The following is a 22679-nucleotide window of genomic DNA, read 5'->3' on the forward strand; positions in this document are numbered from 1 at the left end:
GAGCATTCTTATTTACATACAGTGGAGGAAAAATCCTATTAGTTTAATAGGGAAATCAAACAAGCTTGGAACTTGAAAAACTAAAGGCTATAATCAATAAGGTCCAAAACTGAGTTCTTTTTGTTCTTCTATAATGCCAGGGCTTCTTGGGGCAGGTCCAGGCACAAACTTTCTGCAGAGGTGTCATGGGGAAAGCAAGAGGGCACACCAGGCTCCAAATCCTACCCCTGTTACTTAATTAAATAGCAAGAAACCTTGGACAAATAACCACCTCTCAGAGACTGTCTCCTCATGTGTAAAACTGCAAACAAAACAATTAGACAACTTTATACATCAGTGGACTCTAAACATTTTTTATTCTATATCCTATTTGTAAAAATATACATATAAATGTATATATGGAGAGACATGTATGTCTTTTTTTAAATATTTTTTTTCAGTTGCAGATAGACATAATACCTTTATTTAATTAATTTATTTGTTTTTATGCAGTGCTGAGGATCGAATCCAGTGCCTCACATGTGCTAGGCAAGCACTCTACCACTGAGCCACAACCCCAGCCCATCATCACATATGTCTTATAAACTATATAAGCTACAACTGCTTTTGTACTGTGTATGTTAATGAAACACATAAAATAAGCAGAAAAAATTCAATAATCAAATATATAAATATAAGTTCTGATAGACTCATCTTGTACCCTGATGGATCGTCTCAGGCACCTACAGAAGGCCCAGAGCCTGACACCTGACATGCATGGGGAGAAGTGACATCTCTTTCTCTAGCCCATGCCCTGCTGTGTACAGGAGAGAGGACAGCCAGCAAAGACCACCTGTGGATATTAATTTGTCTTTTCTCCCTCTCTGCCTTTTCTTGCAGTTCTAGGAGTCCAGAGTCTCAAGAATATTTAACCCTAAAAGACCCAGCTATAACAAAATCCTCCACAAGTAGCAAATCCCTGGCAAGTTTAGAGACTACTTTCTAGAGCCATGGAGATCTTTGAAAAACTACCTGGTACATCAGCAAAACTGAGCCAGAGTGAGATTTACCAGATGAGTGTCCTGGCTGTCTGAAGAGTGTCCCGAAACACTGTTTGGGTGAAAATCTTTAACAATTAGCCAAAACAGCGCGGTTGGCTATAGCGTAAGACTATGAAAGCACGTGTGTACCTGCTGGCGGCCCGGGAGAGGCTTACCTTCAGTATTTCAGGTTCTTTGATGTCCAGTGATCTTGTGTGCCAGTGTTGCAGATGTTTATGTGACTTGTGACATTTATGAGCACTTGGTGGTGTAAAAAACCAGATCATGCAAATTGCAGTCATGAATCCAAGGCCAATTCCCAGAAAGAGGCCGCTCATGTAGTAGGGGAGGGGGAGGATGAGGTACGCATAGACACACATTATAAAGAAGCCCAGTGTCTTCATGGGCAATTCTGGGTGCTGCGTGGCCAAGTCCACCTCGTCCTCACTGTCTGGAGCCACCCCACCGTCTGCAAGCACCACTGGCTGCAGAGCGACATCTGGGGGCTTATCGGCTCTCCCCTCCCCCTCTGTTTCCAGGTCAAAGTCCTCGGTGTACAGTTCACAGAACTCCTCGTCTTCTTTGCTCACTAAGGCAGACAAAGAACACTTCTCAAGAACCAGTGAGCTGGTCTTCAGGCCCAAATCCTTCAGACTGCTCGTCTGGGAAACTCGCAGTTCTGCCTCTTTTGCAGGCTCTTCAGTGGTCTTTGGAAGGTCGCTCCTGGGGACATTGGAGTCACTGCTGTAACCGTCCCCCTCAGAGTCACATTCCTCCTCCTTGATGCTGTAGTTGTTATTGCTTTCCAAGTGCCCGTTCAAGCTGGACAGATTGGAGAGTTCTGAAGCACTTGAAGATAAGGCTTTGGGCCTATGGCTGCCACTTTCTTCCCCTATAATTTTACTAAGGAGCTGAAAAGGCTCATATATGACTTCTGAAAGGCGTCGTTTAGTGTCTTCGATTTTCGCCTCCATTTCGGGCACTTTAAAAAAGGAGCGAGTATCAGAAGGAGAAGTCAGCGGGGAAGAAGGTGCAGTTTTGGAGTCTCCACCTGTGTTTCGCGGCTGCGTGAACTGCTTGAACAGGTGTAAGTTCAATTTGGAGTCGGGGGGCTTATAGGACACAGATTCCGACTCCTGCCTGGAAGTGTCCGTGGACAGAGACTTGACTAATGTCTTCATCAAGTGCCTGTGCCTTGGGGGGTGTGAGGATTCTTTTGGCTCCACCTCAGTCGACAGGGACTTTACGAGGCTCATGAAGGGTTTTGCGCTGGAAAGGGTGGAGGATGAGGCACTGGATGAGAGGACAGGAGACTTGGAAGGAGAGGACAACGGGGAGGAAGAACTGGTTTTCTGCTCAGAAAGGGACGACACACTGGGAGAGCTAGCTAAGGGCCCTGACGAAGATGACCCTGGGGACAGAGCCAATGGCACTGTACTTAATACTTGCACTGCCGGAGCAGGGCACTCCAACAGCTTTACAGTGTTCTCAGAGATGGGCAAAATGGCAGGGGCCTGGAACCCAGACGGTCCATCTGCCAGGATAGGTGAGGTGGCAGGGCCCACGGGGTCATGACAACCTTGGGGTTCAAGGTAGAGGTCCTCCTTGGCTTCAAGCCCCGTTACAATGCTTTGGTCATCCAGTCCCTCTTTGAGATACTCCCGGAACTCCTCCTCCTCTTCCTCCTCCTCCTCCCCGGATGCCGAGAAGTGAATGGCGATGGTGTCTCGGGACACGGACCTCTGCACGTGCACTTTGGGGGCTGATGGTTTTGGCATGTCAATGGTTTTCTCGGCATGGCGACCATTCAGACTTGTCATTGCCAGCTTCACTAGGGCTCAGGCTCTGTGAAAACAGTGAGAAAAACAGAAATCAGGGAGCGTTCTCTCTAAGGAGACACTGCCATTTGTGGATGGCGAGCCCAGATGAAGCTCAGTTTAAATGGTGATCATTCTTTTATTTGGCAGACATCCACTGCTTTTCATTTCAGCAGGTTAATGGCTTAATTTTCACTAGATTAATTTTAGTTAGGCATTCTCTTTTATAAGCAAACCACGCTAGTATTATAAATGCCACACAATCTGCCTTACTTCACAACATCTGAATAACTGCTTCCTCCTTTTTACTGGCTCCTTTCTATCAGCAATTCTCTACTATGAGGCTTGAGATACTGGAACAATAGATGTTACCAGTATCCAGAAGCAAATGCAGCATCCTGGGGATTTTAATGACCTTGGAAGAAAAATTTCACCAGTGGTTGTCTGGCTGTAAAGAGCTAGCCCAGGGTGGGTATTGCTTCCCCTTCAATTTTCACTGTGATTCTAACAATTATTTGGCTTGTGGCTGCCAACACTGTGCCATCTTGCCATTACAAGTAAGTGGCAAAGTTTCCAAGTGTGGAAATCTGTAAACTAATCACACCATGATTGGCTTCTTTATCTTCCAAATGATAGGCACCATAAGACCAAGGTATTTAGGAGGCCATGAAGACATGAGGCTTCAGAATAAAGCAAACATCTATTTTAAACTGAATCTATTATTCAAATGGCAGAAAAATTAAGTATTGATTCTATAGCCTATCACCAAACAAGAACTTTACCAAGGAGTGCAGTGAGACACACCTTCACCAGGCTCTCTGCCCTTTTGGTGCTAAGCAGTTAACTGGAAAGAAACAGACACCTGGAGAGTTGGGCATCAAAATACAAGACACTAAACCACCTCCCGACATCTGGTACATTTTACCTCTCCTTATTCACTTTCAACCTGCTACAGTTTGGATCTTAAATATCTCACAAAGGCTCCTGTGTTGAAGGCTTAGTCCCCAGCACAGCAGTATTCAGTTGTGGGGCTTTGAGGAAATGACTGGATCACGAGGGATCTGACTTCATAAATAAATTAATCCACTTATGGATTCATAGCTTAATGGATTTGGTGGGAGGGGCTTTGCTATAAAAGCAACTTCTTGGCTGCCATGAGATGACAGCTTTACTCTACCACATGCTCCCCATCATAATGTTCTGCCTCGCCACAGGCTCAGAGACAGAAGAGCCTAGGGGCCATGGACTGAAGCCTCTGAAACCAGGGGCCAAAAATAAATCTTTTCTCCTCTAATTTGATTTTCTCCGGTATTTTGTCATAGCAACAGAAAGCTAACTTAACACATGGCCCATTTACTAAGCACTACACATTTTATCAGGCCTCTCAAGATGGAAATTAATGCCACATTATGGACAGAGACACCATCAAAAGAGCTACAACCTAAGGCAGACTTCAGGAGTTCTGAGGAAAGCAAGGCAGTGTGCAGGGGAGGTAAGACACTCCCTCAGTCTTCTAAACTGATAGATGGGTGGTGGCAGAATTAGGAGAAAAGAAGGGATAAGGGCATGAAGATGAACATAGGCACCGTGTGGTCAGCCACCAGCATGTGTTGTCTGTCTCCAGGACAGGGAGTGGATGTTGGGGGTCAGGAGGAGATCATGGGTATGAGAGAGGCATCATGGGTGAGCAGAAAGAGCATCTGTCTTGGGACCAGGCAACAGGGCTTCTGGTACTTGTTCCTTTCCCAGCTGAATCTATGGGGGCTTGAACAAACCAAGATCTCACTGTATAAAACCCAGCACAGTACACGGATAAGTTATCTGCCACAGATTATCAACATTTTATTGCTTGTTTGTTCCTTTAATTTGAAGAGCTTCCACATTTAAGTCTTCTGCCACATATTCCTGTTCAAAGTTCTGGCACTTGATACCACTATCAAGAGAAAACAGAAGCCTTGGTGGGTGCAGAGGTGGAAACAATGACCCTGGATCATTAGAGTGTGGAAATTCTCTGGCAAGGACAAGAACACAGTGCCAGGGCACAGTCACAATGTGGACACGTCTGAAATTATACACTTTTAGTATCAAATACTTGACAGAAATCTTTTTTCTAAAAACTTTCCAGCCAAGTTTTGCACATGTTCATTCCAGACCCTCTGGCTCCCCTCTGCTTGTTGAACTCAGGAAAACAGAACAATCACCATCAACAAGATGAAGCAATTTAAATGAGGGAACTGGCAGCAGCTAGGAAAACAGCCTCGGGTCCAGGACAATCCTTCCCTTAAATGTATGCCAACAGGTTTGAAGGCTTGCGAAGGACAACAATACCAGGAGCAACACAGTTTTCCTTTAACTGTCACCTAGTTTTACAAGGGTAATTTTAAAAGAAAATTATGGAGGTAATTCAAAAAGAAAGTTTGGCACTTGATAATTCCCAGTAAATTGCTTTAATAACATAAAGGACAATGTGGAAGGCTCTGTTGTTCAGAGGCTGCTTCAATGTGGGCAATGGCTGCCAAGCGAAGCCAACTCTGTCAAGTGCAAAGCACTGTGAGGCTGAAGAGTGTGAGCTGGTCCACTGGGAAGCACTGCAAGAACGAAGAGGCCCATTTGCAATTTGAGGGTGGGTGACCTGGGAATCAAGGCCCAAGTCAGTCCAGCCCAAGGTTACAGGGTGAAAACAGCTGTGTGTCCAGGAGGCTGTGGTCTCAGCAGGCAGGCAAGGCCCCAGGGGAAAGGCGGCACAAAGGCTGTTATTTTGTGTGCAAAGGCCACCAGGGGCCTATTTGCCTAAACCCGTCCCACATAATCAGGGATGCCCTGGCCTGCCAGATCTCTAACCAGTCTCAAGGTCTGTGTCCACCAACAGGGCCTGATGGGGACAGGCAGTCTGGTTCACCATGGTTCCTACTATCTTTCTCCAGGCCTTCAGCAGCAGCTTCAGAGGTTCACACTGACCAAAGCTGACTACACTTCCTTCTTTTTTACTAAAACCAGCCACATGAGGCCAGAGTATCACTCTTCAAATACATGAAAACCTCCGAGCCTCTGTTTACTTATCTGCAAAATGAGGCTGCTTCTAGGATCAAAATTGCTGGATCACTGAGGGTACTGGAACTTGAGTCCATGGCATGGTCTCCAGACAACCCTCAGATGGTCTCCTCCTCTCAATCCTCCCAACAGCTGGTTCCCAGCCCTCCCGACAGTCAGTCCACAGGACAACAAGACCAAGTGGAAAGAGCCTATGACCAATGCCCTGGAAGATAATGTGGTTTATTCAAGGGCACATGGGCTTCCTGGATGCCCTGTCCACACAGCAAGCTGCTTCATCAAGCATGTTGTGCATGCTCCTTTTTCCTGCTCTTCCTGGTCATGGTACGTGCCCTCTGATAGCAGTCATGGATGGCTCCCCCCATGAGCTAAGGGCTCGGTTTTCAACCAGCAGCATGTGACCAGCTGCAGAGAAATGAAGGGCCTCATTATCCATCTGACAATCTAGCACCATAAAAAATGATGAGCCTTTTGTCCTTTGCTACCAAACTCAATTATGTCCAGACTCAAAAAAAGAAAAAAAGAGATAACCTTTTCAACCCCTCAGGAACTGGAGGCAATTTCCTTCCCAACATGTCTTTTTCCAAAGTTACCAGAAGACACCTTGGAGTTTAACACTGACCTCTGCATCTGGGGAGGGAACAATCTATAGCACATGTAGTCACTATGCTTCCCTAGAGACGATTTCCTGCCAGAGATGTGTGTAAGCATAAGTCTGATGTGATCACAGTAGTTGCTAAAGATTAATCATGTCTAGGCGCAGAAGGGATGGGGGTGGCAGAGGCAACATAGAAAACCAGGCCAGGCATTTGATGGCTGCGAGACAGGCTCCATTATCAGGCCCATCATTGTCCTGAATACAACACATGTTTTTTAAATCCTCTAAAAAGTTCTGAAGCTTTGGCAACTGAGCAAGGAATGACCAGGTAGAAACTAAGGAAAATAGTGTTATTTTGCCTTCAAAGCATTAGCTGGTCAATGCTGGCAAAACGGCACTTTTACTTTAAAGGCCACGTGAGCAGAGATGGAAGTCCAGGGCTGGATAAGGTGGAGCACTAACTGGAGACTCCTGAACAGAGCAGAGACCCCAAAGGGCTACATCCACTTGATAATTGGTGAACCCCACACAAATCAATCCTCATGTAGACTGGGTCTCCCCTGCCCACATTCATCCCTGGGAATGAACCTCCTTTGAGATGGTCTTGGACCAGGACTATCCCCAGGGCCTGGCAGAAGGGAATAGAAGTCATTTCCCTAGAAACATAGTCATGCCTAAGCCCTCAGGTTATTCCTACAAATACTGGCTCAAATGCAAGGAATGTAACAGGATGACAAGGAAACAAGGTACCTGAGGACCAGCAGAAATAAAGATGGTGGGGGGAAAAAAGACTTCAGATAACAGAATTATTGACAGAGACCAAATATTAAGTATGCTTCAAGGTAAGCTCAAAATATCTACTGGGAAAATTACAGGTAAGCAGACCCACTTGAAGGCTATTTTGGCAGACCAGAATGAGGTGAGAAATGCCTAAACTAGAGGGCTGGACATAGGATTAGAAAGAAAGGGACAGGGCTGGGGATGTGGCTCAAGTGGTAGCGCGCTCACCTAGCATGCGTGAGGCACTGGGTTTGATTCTCAGCACCACATAAAAATGAAATAAAGATATTGTGTCCACCTAAAAAAATAAATACTTTAAAAAAAAAAGGGACAGATGAGAAGGAAGACAAAAAGAGGAACAACAGTCCAGATGAAGACTGGAGGGGAGGGGAGAACATGAAGAAGAATCTAGACTGTCTGAGTCTCTAAGCAATGAGGTATATGTATCTTCTGCAAGACAGGCAGGTAGATACTTATTTATGTAAGTATCCCCGCCCCTCCCCCATGCCTCTCAATGACATCTGCATCTTTTTAAAAAATTTTAATGTTATTAGTTCTAATCAGTTATTCATATCAGCAGAAAGCTCTTTGATTCAGTGTACACAAATGGGGCAAAATTTTTCACTTCTGTGGTTGTACATGAAGTAAAGTCACACCATTTGTGCAGTCATACATGTACCCAGGGTAATGATGTCCATCTCATTCTACCATCTTTCCTGTCCCCATGCCCCTTCCCCTCCTCCCCTTTGCCCCGTCCAAAGTTCCTCCACTCATTCCATGCCCCCTACCCTCATTGTGGGTTAGCATCCACTTATCAGAAAAAACATTCTGCCTCTGGTATTTTGGGATTGGCTTACTTCACTTAGCATGATATTCTCCAACTCCATCCATTTACCTGCAAATGCCAAAATTTTATTTTCTTTTATTGCTGAGTAATATTCTATTGTATATATATACCATAGTTTATTTATCCATTCATCCACTGAAGGGCATCTAGGCTGGTTCCACAGTTTGGCTACTGTGAATTGTGCTGCTATAAACATTGTTGTGGCTGTGTCCCTGTAGTATGCTGTTTTTGAGTCCTTTGGATATAGACCAAGGAGTGGGATAGCTGAGTCAAATGGTGCAATTTGCAGCAAAATGAAACTAAACCCCTATCTCTCACCATGCACAAAACTCAACTCAAAGTGGATCAAAGATCTAGGAATTAGACCAGATACATTATGCCTAATAGAAGAAAAAGTAGGCCCAAATCTTCATCATGTCGAATTAGGCCCCGACTTTCTTAACAAGACTAGTAAAGCATAAGTAATAAAGAGAGCCTACATATTGGGAGCAAATTTTTACCACGCTCACATCAGATAGAGCACTAATCTTCAGGATATACAAAGAACTTATAAAGCTTAACACAACATCTCTAGTAATTAGAGAAATGCAAATCAAACTACTCTAAGATTATATCTCACTCCAGTCAAAATGGCAGTTATCAAGAATACAAGCAACAATAACTGTTGGTGAGGATGTAGGGGAAAAGGCTCACTCATACATTACCTCTGGGACTGCAAATTGGTGCAGCCAATCTGGAAAGCAGTACGGAGATTCCTTAGAAAACTTGGATGGAACCACCATTTGACCCAACTATCCCACTCCTTGGTCTATACCCAAAGGACGTAGAGGCATTTGCATCTTAATCCCGCAAACTTGTGAATATATTACTTTCCATTGCAAAAGGGTGAATCCAATATAATCACAAGGTTCCTTTAAAAAGGGAAGAGGAGGCTCGGGTCATAGTTCAGTTAATAAAGTGCTTGTCTCACATGCACAAGGCCCTGGGTTCAATCCCCAGCACCACACACACACACAAATAATAATAATAATAATAATAATAATGAGAAGGGGAGACAGAAAACTCAGAGAAGAAGATGAAATAGAAGCAGGGGTTGGAGTCATGTAAGGAGGGGGAAGGAGTCAAGAAATGTAGGTGGCCTCTAGAAGTTGAACAAGGCAAGAAACAGGCAGATCCCCCACCCCAGTGGAATAAATGGAGGCCTGCCAACATCTTCATTTCAGGACTTCTAATTGCCAGGGTTAGGGTTGTAAGATAATGGATCTGTGCTGTTTTTAAGCCACTAAATTGGTGGTAATTTGTTCCAGGCGCAATAGGAACAGTAAACAGGGAGGTATGCAAGGTAGTCTCAATTAGGTGTTGATCTTTCTCCATTAGGTAATCAGAATACATTATTCTTTTTAAGATTTTTTTTATACCTTTATTTTATTTATTTATATGTGGTGCTGAGGATTGAATCTAGTGCCTCACATATGCAGGCAAGCGTTCCACCACTGAGCCACAACCCCAGGTCCCAATACATTATTAAAGAAGAGATTTAGTGTTGTGGACTTTAACAGTCACTGTCCCAACTATTTGAAAATACTGTTGGCTTTCTCCTTTAATAAGGATCTTGGGCCTCATTCCCTTTGTAATAGGAAGGAAAGCCTTGCACTACTCTAAAGGAAATATGGGTAAGTTAGAGGTTAAAGGAAAAGGTCCAAAGGAGACAGAAAATAAGCAGAGAAAACATTTTTCCAGGATCAAAGTTCACTCCTCAAGTAAAAGAACGAAGTTGGATTATGTAAGAGAAATAACTCAAAACGGATCAAAGACCTGAACATAAGACTTGAGACTACAAAACTTAAAAAAGCTTCATGAGGGGCTGGGGTTGTGGCTCAGTGGTAGAGCGCTCGCCTCACATGTGCAAGACCCTGGGTTCGATCCTCAGCACCACATAAAAATAAATAAATAAAATAAAGTTATTGTGTCCAACTACAACTACAAAAAATAAAGATTTTTTTAAAAAAAGCTTCATGATATTGGATTTGGCAATGATTGTTTGGCTATACCACCAAACAGAAAGCAAAAGTAAAAAGAGATTTTTATAAAATGGTCTACATCAAAATTTAAAGCATTTATATCAAAGGACACAACAGTGTAAAAAGGCATCCTACAAGATGGAAGAGAACACTCAAAAATTACATATCTAATAAGGGATTGATATCCAGAATATATAAAGAGCTCTTCCAACTCAACAACAGCAACAAATAACCTGATTTTTAAATGGGCAAAGGATTTTAATAGACATTTCTCTGAGGAAGATATGCAAATAGCCAATGAATACATGGAAAGGTGCTCAGCATCACTAATTAGGGAAATGCAAATTAAAACCACAATGAAATTACCACCTCACACCCATGAGGATGACTGTAATTAAAAAAGAATAGTAGGGGCTGGGGATGTGGCTCAAGTGGTAGCGTGCTCGCCTGGCATGCGAGCGGCTCGGGTTCGATCCTCACCACCACATACAAATAAAGATGTTGTGTCCGCTGATAACTAAAAATAAAATAAAAAATAAAATAATTAAAAATAAATAAATAAGAATAGTAGTGCTGGCAAGGATGTAAAAATAAATTAGAACTTGTGCACTGCTGGTGAGACCACAAAATGGTATAACTACTATGGAAAACCTGGTATGAAGTTATTCAAAAAGTTAAAATAGAACTGCCTTATGATCCTGCAGTCCTATTTCTGGGTATATACCTCAAGGAATTGAAGGCAGAGTCTTAAAGAGATTTTTCTGGACACCCAGATGCTTTTCAGAGCAGCATCATTCACAATAGCCAAGAGGTAGAAGCAGCCCCAGTGTCCAGGGACAGAAGAATGCATGAACAAAAGGTGGTTATACGCACACAATGAAATATTATTCAACCTTAAAAAGGAAGAAATCTTGTCACATGCTCCAACATGGATGAACTTTGGGGACATTATGTGAAGTGAAATAACCTAGTAACAAAAAGATAAATACTGTATGATTCCACTTAGATGAGGCATCTAAAGTAGTCAAACTCACAGAAATAGAAAGCAAAATGGTAATTATTACCAGAGGCTGGGAGAAAAGGAAATGAGGAGTTGTTATTTAATGGATACAGAGCTTCAGTTTTATAAAATGAAGAAATTCTGAAGATTGATTGCACAACAATGTGAATATACTTAACACTACTAAATTGTATACTTACAAATGGTCACAATGGTAAAATGTGTGTTTTGAATTGTAATGTGGGGGGGGAGCTGGGGTTGTGGCTCAGTTGGTAGAGTGCTCACCTAGCACATGCGAAGTGCTGGGTTTGATCCTCGCACCACATTAAAAAACAAATAAATAAATAAAATAAAGGTATCATGTACAACTTATATATGTGTATGTGTGTATGTGTCTCTCTCTCTATATATGTATATAAATTGTAATGTGTATAATTAAAATGTTTTTTAAACCTCACCTTTTAAAACTTTATAATGAAATAATTTAATACTTTGAGTACTTATTATGCCAACTAAAACAATTCCATTAAAGAAAAAAAAAAAAACTTAAAATAGCCAGGCGCAGTGGTGCACACCTGTAATCCTACCAACTCTGAGAGGCTAGGCAGGGGAATCACAAGCTCAAGGCCAGCCTTGGAAACTAAGGGAGACCTTATCTTATACATCAAAAAAGAAAGGGCTAAGGATGTGCTCCAGGAGTAATGTACCCCTCAGTTCAAACCCCAGTACAAATAAATACATACATACATACATACATACATACATATATACATACCAACCCTGGCAGTTCTTCAGTGTTTATACTTTAGTGTGGTTAAGCTCTAAGATAACAGATACAAATGTATTTATGCTCCCATTCTTTAGGTGAAAACAATGAGAAGAAAAAAAATATTTAGAGACAAATGTACTCTGAACCTTAGCCTTAGCCAGTTTGTTTCTAGAAAGCAGAATGCCTCCAACTATTCTGTTGATGGCCTTTCCTAAAGTCTTCACCATCATTCTCCACTAAAAGGTACTATATTTGTAAAGAAGTTCCTTTCTCTAACACTGAGAAAGCAAAATAATGATCTGTTGCTTTAGAATTTATATAGGATTCTATTCTTTCCAGTCAACAAATAAGAAACAAATCAATGGCTTTTGCCTACTTGGAAAACCCATGAAATTGACTTAATTTCTAGTCGCCCAAAAAGGGATTTTGCTGTTCTCAAATGATTAGCATCAGCTGCATGTGGTGGCACATGCATATAATCCCAGAGACCCAAGAGGCTGAGGCAGGAGAAAGGCAAGTTCTAGGCTGGCCTTAGCAACTTATCGAGGCCCTGTCTCAAAATAAATAAAAAGGACTGTGGGTGCAGCTCAGTGGTAAAGGCATCCTGGGCTCAATTTCCAATACTGTTTAAAAAACAACAACAACAAAACAAAAACAAAAAAACTACCCTAGTAACAGTACCCAAAAAAAGTAACTTTTTTTTTTTTTTTTTTTTTTTTTGGTGATACTACTAGAAATTGAACCCAGGGCCTCATACAGGCTAGACAAATATTGACATTGTGCATTGTGGATAATGAACTAATTTTAACCTTAGTTTCACTGAAAGAAAAAGAAGACTCTACTTTTTGCAAGGCAATCCTCCAAGGCACTTACACCTTACTTATTAGAAACTCACAACTCTTTTCCCATTAGTTATTAGGTTTGGAGTCCCACAGTCAAGGCCTCCTACCCAGTAGGGTTCTGACCACCACCACACAGGGCTTACACCTCACACATGCTCTACCTCTAAGCTATAATCACAGCCCTTTTTTGTTTTTGAGACAGGGTCTCTCTTAGTAGCCCAGACTGGCCTTGAACTTTACAATCCTCCAGCTTCGGTCTCCCAAATACAGGCAATGTGTTACTATGTCTGGCTAAAAAGGGTTATCATCATTAATTAAGCCAGGAAAATCAGTCAACAATTTATTTCAAGACTACATACATGTTGGCATTTATTAGCTCAGAGATAATAAGCTCTCTGAATCTGGCTTTTGTTTTGTCTTTTTATTTTTGGTCTAATTTTTGAATAATAACTGCTCTTCCTACCTCCAGCTATATGTTAAATAATACAATCCTGGAGTCCTACAACCAGGGCCATAAAAATATGGTTGAGTTGTGGCTCCGTGGCAGAGTGCTTGTCTCGCACATGTGAGGCACTGGGTTCAATCCTCAGCACAACATAAAAATAAGTAAACAAAATATATTGTGTCCATGTATAACTAAAGAAAAGCTTAAAAAAAAAAAGAAAAGATGGTTCCTTCCAGGCCACTCTATTATCACCAACACACATTCTCAGGCTCCTCATACTAGGCTAGACAAACAATAGTGTGGCCATTATAATTACTATTTCTTTCTAATTCAAATGCTAGGATCAAGGCAGGAAGGGAAGAAAGCAATATTGATTGGAAATGGAATTAGCTTCCAGATATAGAGAGGACCCCAATGTATCTTAAGAGGCAAGCATAGTTTGGAATACATCTCATGTCTCATGAGCATCCTTAATCCTTCAAGGTCACTATTAAAATTGTTTGTTTTATAAAATTCAGCCTGTTAGACATGTGCTACCTCTGAGCAAGTTTGCATTTGGACATTTGATATCTAAGTGCCATCTGCTAGCTTGGGCTATGCCAGTCAGTAGTTTTAATCTGAAAACTTCTCTTGGCAAAGAGAAAAAGGAAACTACTGCAGAGGATGTCTTCACACCTCTTACCTGTATATTTTTTAATAGGAGTTGCTTTTATAAAAAGGGGAGAAAGGAAGCTGAAAGACAATATTTTTCTGCCTCAATGCTGCATAGGAAACTGAATTTGGTCAAAACCAACCGTGGTAGGAAAGTCTGATTTTAACCTAAAAATCTCAAGTACATCTCTATAGCTATCCCTTGATTCATTTAAAGTCAATGAAGCAGCTAAGAATTGCCAGCAGCCATTCTAATCTGTTAATGTTCCACTTTCCAAACAAAATCAATATTGACATTATAGATAATGAACTAGTTCTAACCTAAATTTCATTTAAAGAAAAGGAAAAGGAAAAGACAAGATGCTACTTTTAGAACAAGCAATCCTCCAAGGCACTCAGATCTTACTTGTTAAAAACACACAACTCCTTTCCCATTAGTTATTAGGTTTGGAGATCCACAGTCAAGGCCTCCCACCCAGTAAGGTCCTGATCACCACATATGGCTTATATTACTTATAAACTAACAGGACCACCCCCCACCCCCGCTTCCTCCACTGCTGGGCCTTCTAATTGCCAAGAAAAAAAGTACCACGTCCCTGAGGAAAGAGGAGTTCAAAAGCATCAATATGAGCAGAACTGTGCTCTATATAATTCTTAATTTGAAACTCCTACATTCAAGTCTTCTGCTAAATATTCTTGTTCAAAGTGCTGGCACCTGATACTAAGAGCAAGTATTCCCTAAATGTTAGCTGTTCTTGTATAAGCATTTCCTCAAGTCCATAAAAATTCTTTCATGTTATTTTAATAGTTATATAGCAGGAATATTCCATAACATGGCCATTTCATCAAGGATATTTTGAATATTTTTATTATGAATAATGCTACTACAACCCTGAGCATGAGGCTATACACAACCTTACCCTGCCCCTGATGATTTCCTCAGAAAATGCTTCTATTAATAGTAATTTGCTCATTTGAAAAAATTCAAAAATAGAAGTAGGAGAAAAGTAAAATTCTCCTCCTCTCCACAAAATCTACTATTTAGAAAATATCCTTTGAGATATTTTGTTTGCATTTAAAAATGGGCATACATTACATTGTCCCTGCTTCTACTTTTGAATGAGAGCACACACACACACACACACACACACACACCGCTTTGTTCTTCATTTTCACTTACTGCTTCTTGGACTTCTTATGGCTAGACAGACAGAATGATGGATACACATGTGTATACACTTTCTCTACATACTACAGAAACAGACTTAACTACATAGACTACTTAACATTGCTTTATCATAGAACTTTGGGTTCTTTCCTAATTTCCACCATTAGAAACAATGTTTCCCAGACAGGCTTATGAGTACTTCTGGTCCTGTGCTTATGAGTGAGTCCGTGGGCAACAGAACTTCCTAGAAGCAGGAGAGAGGCAGAACTGCTGGGTCAAAGGGGACACACACTTAAAATTTTGAACTGATCTTGCCAATTGACTCAGCTTAACAACACCATACAGAATGTCCACTTTGAGTGCTCAAGACTGAACATCATTTTTTGTCTATCCACCCAGAGGCTGGGGAAAAGGTATCACACTCCATGCTTTATAGTCGCTCAGCTGGCAACTCCACCCATCTGCTTCTTCTGTTACTGGCCCCTATTTATATTTCCCATCCAAGGGCTTTCATTACCCACCTTTTGTATCAGGAACATTCTACCTACTCTATTTTGTTTCAAACATTTTCCCCCATCTCTGACCAGTCTTTTAATTTTATGTTTGTGTTTTAATATGCAGTTTTATATTTTGAGGTACTGAAACCCTAACTCTTTCTTTCTCTATAGCTTCTGGGTTTTAGAGCTTCCTGAGGAAACCTCTGCCATCCCATTAGCATAAAAGCTGATGTTTTTTAAAAACATTCAAAATAAATGTAAAACACATATTGCTCTGTTTTCTGTGCATGGGTCAAAATTTTCACTTTGGAAAAATTGGTATGGATGATTATTTCTCTATATTTTCTAGTTACAACTAACAGTTAAGTGTTTGGATTTTTTTTCCTCCTAAAACACATTAGTAAACTAGAAAGCCTAGTTTATGTATCTGAATTCCATTATTATCTACTGTTCATTCAACTTCTCTAAATGAGGTAAGTATTTCAGATTAATTCTTCATAAATTGAGAAAACTCTGAGAACTTAAAGGCAAAGAAGCAGCTTCTTTTTGAGTCAGAAACACCAGCTTTTATACAAGAATCAGCAGATTTAACTTTGATATAGGGCAGTAATATCTGCTAAGTATAATCTTACATCAGAATTCTATTTATAGATAGGAATCTGAGGCCCAAGAAGATAATTTTTTTAAAAATTGGGTTTGAAGTGGGTGTGTGTGTAGAGAAAGTAGTGGGCAAGAAAAAGAGAGCAATGGGGCGGAGGGGGGAGAAGATGTGGTAGAGGCTTCGACCTGGGGGACTTGACAAGCTGGCCGGCAGAGGCAGGCGGACAGCACATCCCAAATGAAGGATGAAGCGCGAGAAAGGAAGGTGGCAAGAAACACAAGGCCACGCTGGAGGCCTGCAAGGTCAGCAGCTACTGCATTCCTGGCGGAGACACAGCCCTGTCCTGGCCAGTGGCCTCCCTGCAGTTCCTCTGAGAAGAAGTGCTTGCAGGCCCCAACAGAGGCATTGTCATCTAACTCCACCACTGTCCTGGATTGTGCCAGGAAAGGGCTTGAGATGAGGGCAGCCTAGTGATGAAATGACAAGGCAAAAGCTCCACCCGTGTGACATATTGACAACGATTCAGTTAATGGTAGAGTCAGTCACATACCAGTGAGGCCATGGTCAGCAGAGGCAGGAGCTCCAAGGAGGACAAAGCCCCTGAAATGACGGCAAGGGGCATACCCGCTTCACTAATATCATGTCAAAATATTTTTCAAATAATATTCAAACAGCTCATCTCACATTAACAAATACTTCTAGACCTTCCCAGCTTGTCTTGTTTGGTCCAGCTACAGAAACATCCCTTCCATCCTCTGGTCACAGGTAGAGAGTTGCTAAGCCTACTAGGAAAGAGATGCAGATAATCGGTACCTGTACCTGCAGGGGCGACAAGAGAAGGCATCAACCTGGCCTCCTCAAGCATCTTGCACCCCTCCCACACCAGGTGACTCTGCCTTGGTTGCCCCTACTCTGGCTGTGACGATGGGCAGAATTCCCATCAGGCTCTGTACCCCAACACCTCAGTCATTCCTTCTCTGCACTAGTATCACTTCAAGCACAAACACCCAATTTCATCCTCTCATGGATTTGAACTACCCCTCCTCCTGGTCCCACCACCCTGGCTTCTTCTGCAATACCCTGCTAAGCCCTACTAATGCCCTCTCACAAAACAAACCTCCTCCTCTTCTGCCTGGCTTTTTTAAAAAATGAAGAGGACAGCAAGGTAAGATAAGGCTGGCCTCCTTTTCAAGAGCTACTTTCAGACCAAGTCAGCTCTCCGTATCACTAATTAGCAGTACTGTCTACTGCCCACAAAGACATCAGTAGCCCCCATTCTGGGCCTAAGTCACCCCCAGGGCCAGGGATCTCCACTCAGCTGGGAAGGTGTGGCAAGGTCTCACCCCAGCCAGTATGCAGGCCAGTCCAGTCCTGGTCCCTGGTCGTGTAGTTCAAGCCACCCTGTTGTTTCCAGGAAATTCCTCAATTATCTCATTGATTTCCTAGTGTGATTCTGGGCTGTGTCTGTCATACAGGCCTCCAACTTTACCTCCCTCCTTTCTCTATATAAATGTAAGACCTTGACCCCAGCTCACTGGAAAGATGGTAGGAGTTGCCATCTATCTCCCATACCAACTATACACACCTATCACTGTTGCCATCCTCTTAGGAATTGTTCCGTCCATTCCTCTCCACTCCCCACCACACACAGACCAACCAGCTCCATTCAGGCCTAATTATAAACTCAATACATCCATCTGTCCATCCCAACCTCACCTCCCACTAATTCACTCTCATCTATCAGGGGACTGCTGCTCTTCCAGTCACAAAGGTCCCTGATCCAATGGTCCTCTCTGGTGCACTCTTCTGTATCCTCTATATGTCTTTAGTTAGGATGATGCCATAAAAAGAATGCTAGGTAGGAAGCCAAAGACCCCGCAGGTAAGCCAGACCCTTCTCCTTGGAGTCTGACTTCTATTTCCAACCAAGCCCAAGGACATGAGTCTGCTTTTAGTCATATGTGAAATCTGCTCACTCAACAGATCCTGGAAAAGTACAGAAGAACTGGCCCTGCTGTCCCAGACACAGGAGCCCACACCATGCAACAGTGTGGTCACAAAGCCCCTGAGCACAAGAATTGTCCTGGGAAGAGCTGAAGATCTAAACCTGGCCACAAGGAACTGGCAATGACTTCTAGCATCACCATCATCAGGAGTGATGATCAGGCATCAGAGAACATGGGAGAACATCACATTTGTCTAGAGACCAGAGCACACATATTGCTTCCAGTTAGCATGTATGGAACCAGGTGGTCACTCTGCAGTGGGGGTTAGGTGGCAAGGTCAGAAGAAAAAGCAAGCTACCTATAGCCAAACATCCCTGAGAATCTCTTACATCTTCCACAAGGTACTATATCGCTGCTCCCGGTGACCCTGTGGAGTCACTGTTGTGTAGTTAAGTATGAGAAACTTGGAGGCGGGCTGGAAGATGGAAGGGAAGGAAAGAGCAAACACAAGCCAGCCATTCTCTGCCCCTGATAAGATCAACAAACCCCACGTGAAGGGATGTACTCTGGGGTTCTGCTCGCTGCAGCATTTACTCTACCTTATTTTAGTATTAAGCTTCTGTAAGACATACTAACAGACGTGTTGGTTGTGAAGATTAAGTTAAAAGGTGCTTAGATATCTGAAGTGAAGTGAGTTGCATGAGAACACTACTGCACAGAAAACCTAGGTAAGAATTCAGGTTCTTCTCATCTGCCATAAGCTAAGCAGCCTTCCTCTGCTGCCCCCTTCCATTATGATGTTCTGCCTCAACTTGGGTCCAGTGCAATAGAGTCAGCTGACCATGGACTGAACTTCTGAAACCATGAGCCCAAAATGAGCTTTTATGCCTATAAATTATTCTTGTCAGTTATTTTTTCCACAGTGATAAAAAGCTGACTAACTCAGGGAGTTTTTTACAAAGAAAATCCTAGGGCTGGGTGTGTAGCTCAGTGGTACAGCATCTGCTTAGCAGGTACGAAGAGCCCTGGATTCAATCCCTAGAACCATAAAAAAAAAAATGAACCAAAAGAAATTTCTGTCATCGTAGCTTAGTGTTGCCTTTCTTTATAAAATGAAAGAATATAAAATGTACTCCCCCCACCCATTACTGGATGTTTAACCCCAGGGGTGCTATACCAGAGAGCCACATCCCCAGTCCTTTTTATTGTTTGAGACAGAGTCTTGCTAAATTGCCCAGGCTGGCCTCAAACATGTCTCAGCCTCCTGAATCACATAGCATGCACCATGGCTCTTGGCCCAAATTACTCTTTTGTGGCAACTTTTAAGTTCAACATCATTTCTGTGAAATTATCATTATTGTTGCATATATCACTAGTTCATCCTTTATCATTACTGTAAAACATTCCCTTGTATAAATATGTCATAATTAAAAAAAAAAAAAAGAATCCAGATTATAGCTGGGTGTAGTAACACATGCCTGTAACTACCCAAGCTACTCAGGAGGCTGAGACAGGAGGATCACAAGCTAGAGGCCAGCCTCAGCAACCTAGCAGGACCCTGGCTCAAAATAAAAAGTAAAAATTTAAAAAAGGAGGGGCTGCTGGAGATGTAGTTCAGTAGTAGAATGCTTACCCAGAACATGCAAGGCCCTGGTTTGATCACCAGTCCTGGGAGGAACAAAAAAAACTTTAACTCTGAAATTAAATGGACCCACTTCAGCTCCCAGCTCATTTATTAGCATGTGACCCTAGACAATTTCTTGCCCAAAGCCTTTTTCCTCCTATATAAAAATGGAGATAACAATGCCGACTTCACAGGGGCTACCAGGAGAATTAAGAAACAACACTTAACAAATGTAAGCAATTATTATTATTGGCATCCAAAGCAGGCCCAAGCACATCATTTTTATCATGCCGGCTTGGCCTGTGGACACACGGCATGTAATCAAGGATCAAACAGACAGATTGTCTACAGTCTTCCCTAATCACCAGAACCGGGCTGTCCTGTCTGACTTTAGGTTTAGTTCAGGCAGCTGTGACCATTAAGAATGATAAACAAAAGGACAATGTAGAAATATGGAAAGGTCTGTATGTTACAATACATAATGAAAAAGCAGAACTTGGGAAGATGTGCTTATATAGAACACAAATCTCACAATCAATAGGACCCCAGGGAGGCTTTGTAGCCTTTGTAGACCCAACAGAGATAGTTGGTGTTTCTCTATGTAACTGTTATCTTTGTTTTTGTGCAAAGCTGGTTAAAAGGATCACTTTGTAAATGAGGGCACTGGGTGAGATCTGTAGTTAGACCAAATTCTTTTTCTGTCCTCTCCCCTTGTTGGCCACATGTTTTGTAAGACTCTAAAAATGTTTAATGGAAATTAATTAATCCACTATTATTTTTTCAATAATGGTCCAAATTTTAATCAACAATCCATATATTTATAAAGAGTTCATAACATTATGAAATCAAATCAGTGCCACAGGTGTGATAAGCACAGCTAAGCAAGCAAGAAACAACCAGTTACTTAATTTTGATAGTCAAGGGCACTCACATTCAAGGTCAACTTCATTCTAAAGGTAGTGAGCACATTCAGTGGGTGGAGTGAGACCTCATGCCAGCTCCAGTAACAATGTCTAGAGTTAAACCAATCCTGTTTCAGAAATTCTGATCATGTCATCCACAACCAATCATAACTTGGAATCAGCATGAAACCATAGTTGCAATTCCAGAGTTGCAATTCCAAACAGAAGCAAGGAAAGTTGATGGTTTGGGTAACTTCTGTGTCCTTAATCTTGGGTAAATGTATAATTTCTAATAAGCCTTCTGAACCACTGAAAATTACTCCGACTCCCTCGGGTTCCTTTGCAGATGCCAGGTTGAAACCACAAGAAACCACAGCTCCACTTAGCAGTCTGCAGGTACTGGGGACTGAACCAGGGCACTTAACCTCTAAACCACAACCCCAGACCCAGTATTTTTATTTTGAGACAGGGTCTTGCTAAATTACCTAGGGCCATGCTAAGTCGCTACGGCTGGCTTTGAATTTGCAATCCTTCTAACCCACTAAGCATGTGCCAATTCATCCAGCTTGATTGATCATTCTTAGTCATTACTTTCTCTTTTTTTTTTTTAATTGGGGATTGAACCCAGTGGTGCTTAACCACATGCCCAATCCTTTTTATTTTGAGACAGGGTTTCTCTAAGTTGTTTGGGACTTCGCTAAATTGCTGAGGCTGGCTTTGAACTTGGATCCTCCTGTCTCAGCCTCCTGAGTCACTGGGATTACACAGGAATGTGTCACTGTATCTGGTTCCCAAAGGTCAGATGCATTTGGGGATTGGGCAAAGAAAAAGTGTATCAGAAAATCCTAGGAACCATTTTAGTACAAAGGTGATCCAGCCATCTCTCCCTATCCCAGGGCTTATTATAATTGAGGAATGGGTCTAGAAGTCACATGATTTGAAAAAAAAATCTCCAGTAATCAAAACCATGTGTATACCACCACACTTACACAAAATCATGCATGTCCCAGTGACCACTCTGGAATTGAGACTTACTAGTCGAAAACAACATGTATTATCAGGATGCACTATACTTACTTAAAACGCACACATGCATACACAGGAAGAAGTAAGTGATGGAATCCAGGAATTCAGTAGGAGGTTCAGTACCAACAATTCTTGGTCAATCTAGTCTACACTCACACTCGAAGGCACCACTTCAGAGGTAATTACTTTTTAACAGGCTATTGCCTTGGAAGGCCTATCTCCCTCAAGGTCAATCATTTTAAATGAGGAATCACAGGTGGGCAGCTGCCACCAAGAACACAGGGCACAGACCATGTCCTGCTCCGCATCTTGGCTATACCTGTCTGTACAGTTTGCCCTTTGAGTTATGGCCTCATCTCCTGGGGCCAATTCCTAGCCCCTAAACCATGCCCCAGAGATGACGGGGAGCCGGGGCAGTCCAGAAGGTCTGTTTCACTGCTGTCTCAAAGGCCAACTGCAGGGAGGAAGGCAGAAATAAGGAGTAAGGAAGGAATGCAAGTGGAATGAAAAAGAAACCTTGATGCATAAAAGAACAAGAAAAAGCTGCTTCTTGGCAGATCAGAGAAAATAAGCACAAGCATTTCATAACCAGAAATATGAGTACCCAGCATGGAACCAAACTGTCGGATCTAATTCTGGAGGTGCTATAAACCCGATGGCTGGATTGGGGCTCTAGACAACATTTCAAAGAAATGAACCCTGTATAATTGTGATCTTGATGTTTTCTGTTCACAGGTCCAATAACCGACTAACAGCAGTGTCCTGCCCTTTCCAGATTAGTGCTGAGTGTCATTGGGCTATTTTCTTACAGTTTATGTGGGTCCTCAGTGAGCGCTGTCTGCCAAAGCAAAACACCAAATAGGCAGGGAGCTTCCTGGCCAACCGCACACAACTAGGGCCCATTAAATATCACTCAGACAACTCCATACCCAGATCATCCTCCCTGGTACAGCCAACATCGGAGGCTAATTAGAAAAAGCCAGGCCCAGGAACACCTCACAGGGTCTGGATTTTCTGATCTGTCAGGTGACAGTCACGATGGCAAAACCCCTCCCCATTCAGGCCCTTGGGAGGAA

At 42.3% G+C, this 22679-nt stretch overlaps 1 protein-coding gene across 2 annotated transcripts in view; it reads right to left on the reverse strand.

The window, feature by feature from the left end:
* Tex2 (testis expressed 2) overlaps nt 1-22679 on the reverse strand; it is a 106668-nt gene that overhangs the window by 60251 nt on the left and 23738 nt on the right. For both annotated transcript variants that reach the window (XM_027946228.3, XM_071603555.1), the window contains exon 2: nt 1196-2864. In XM_027946228.3, coding sequence (XP_027802029.1) covers nt 1196-2839 — 1644 coding nt within the window. In that variant the 5' untranslated portion in view covers nt 2840-2864. The remainder of the gene's footprint in view (nt 1-1195; nt 2865-22679) is intronic.

This window comes from Marmota flaviventris, chromosome 17 (genome assembly GCF_047511675.1).
Source record: "Marmota flaviventris isolate mMarFla1 chromosome 17, mMarFla1.hap1, whole genome shotgun sequence".
NCBI lineage: Eukaryota > Metazoa > Chordata > Mammalia > Rodentia > Sciuridae > Marmota > Marmota flaviventris.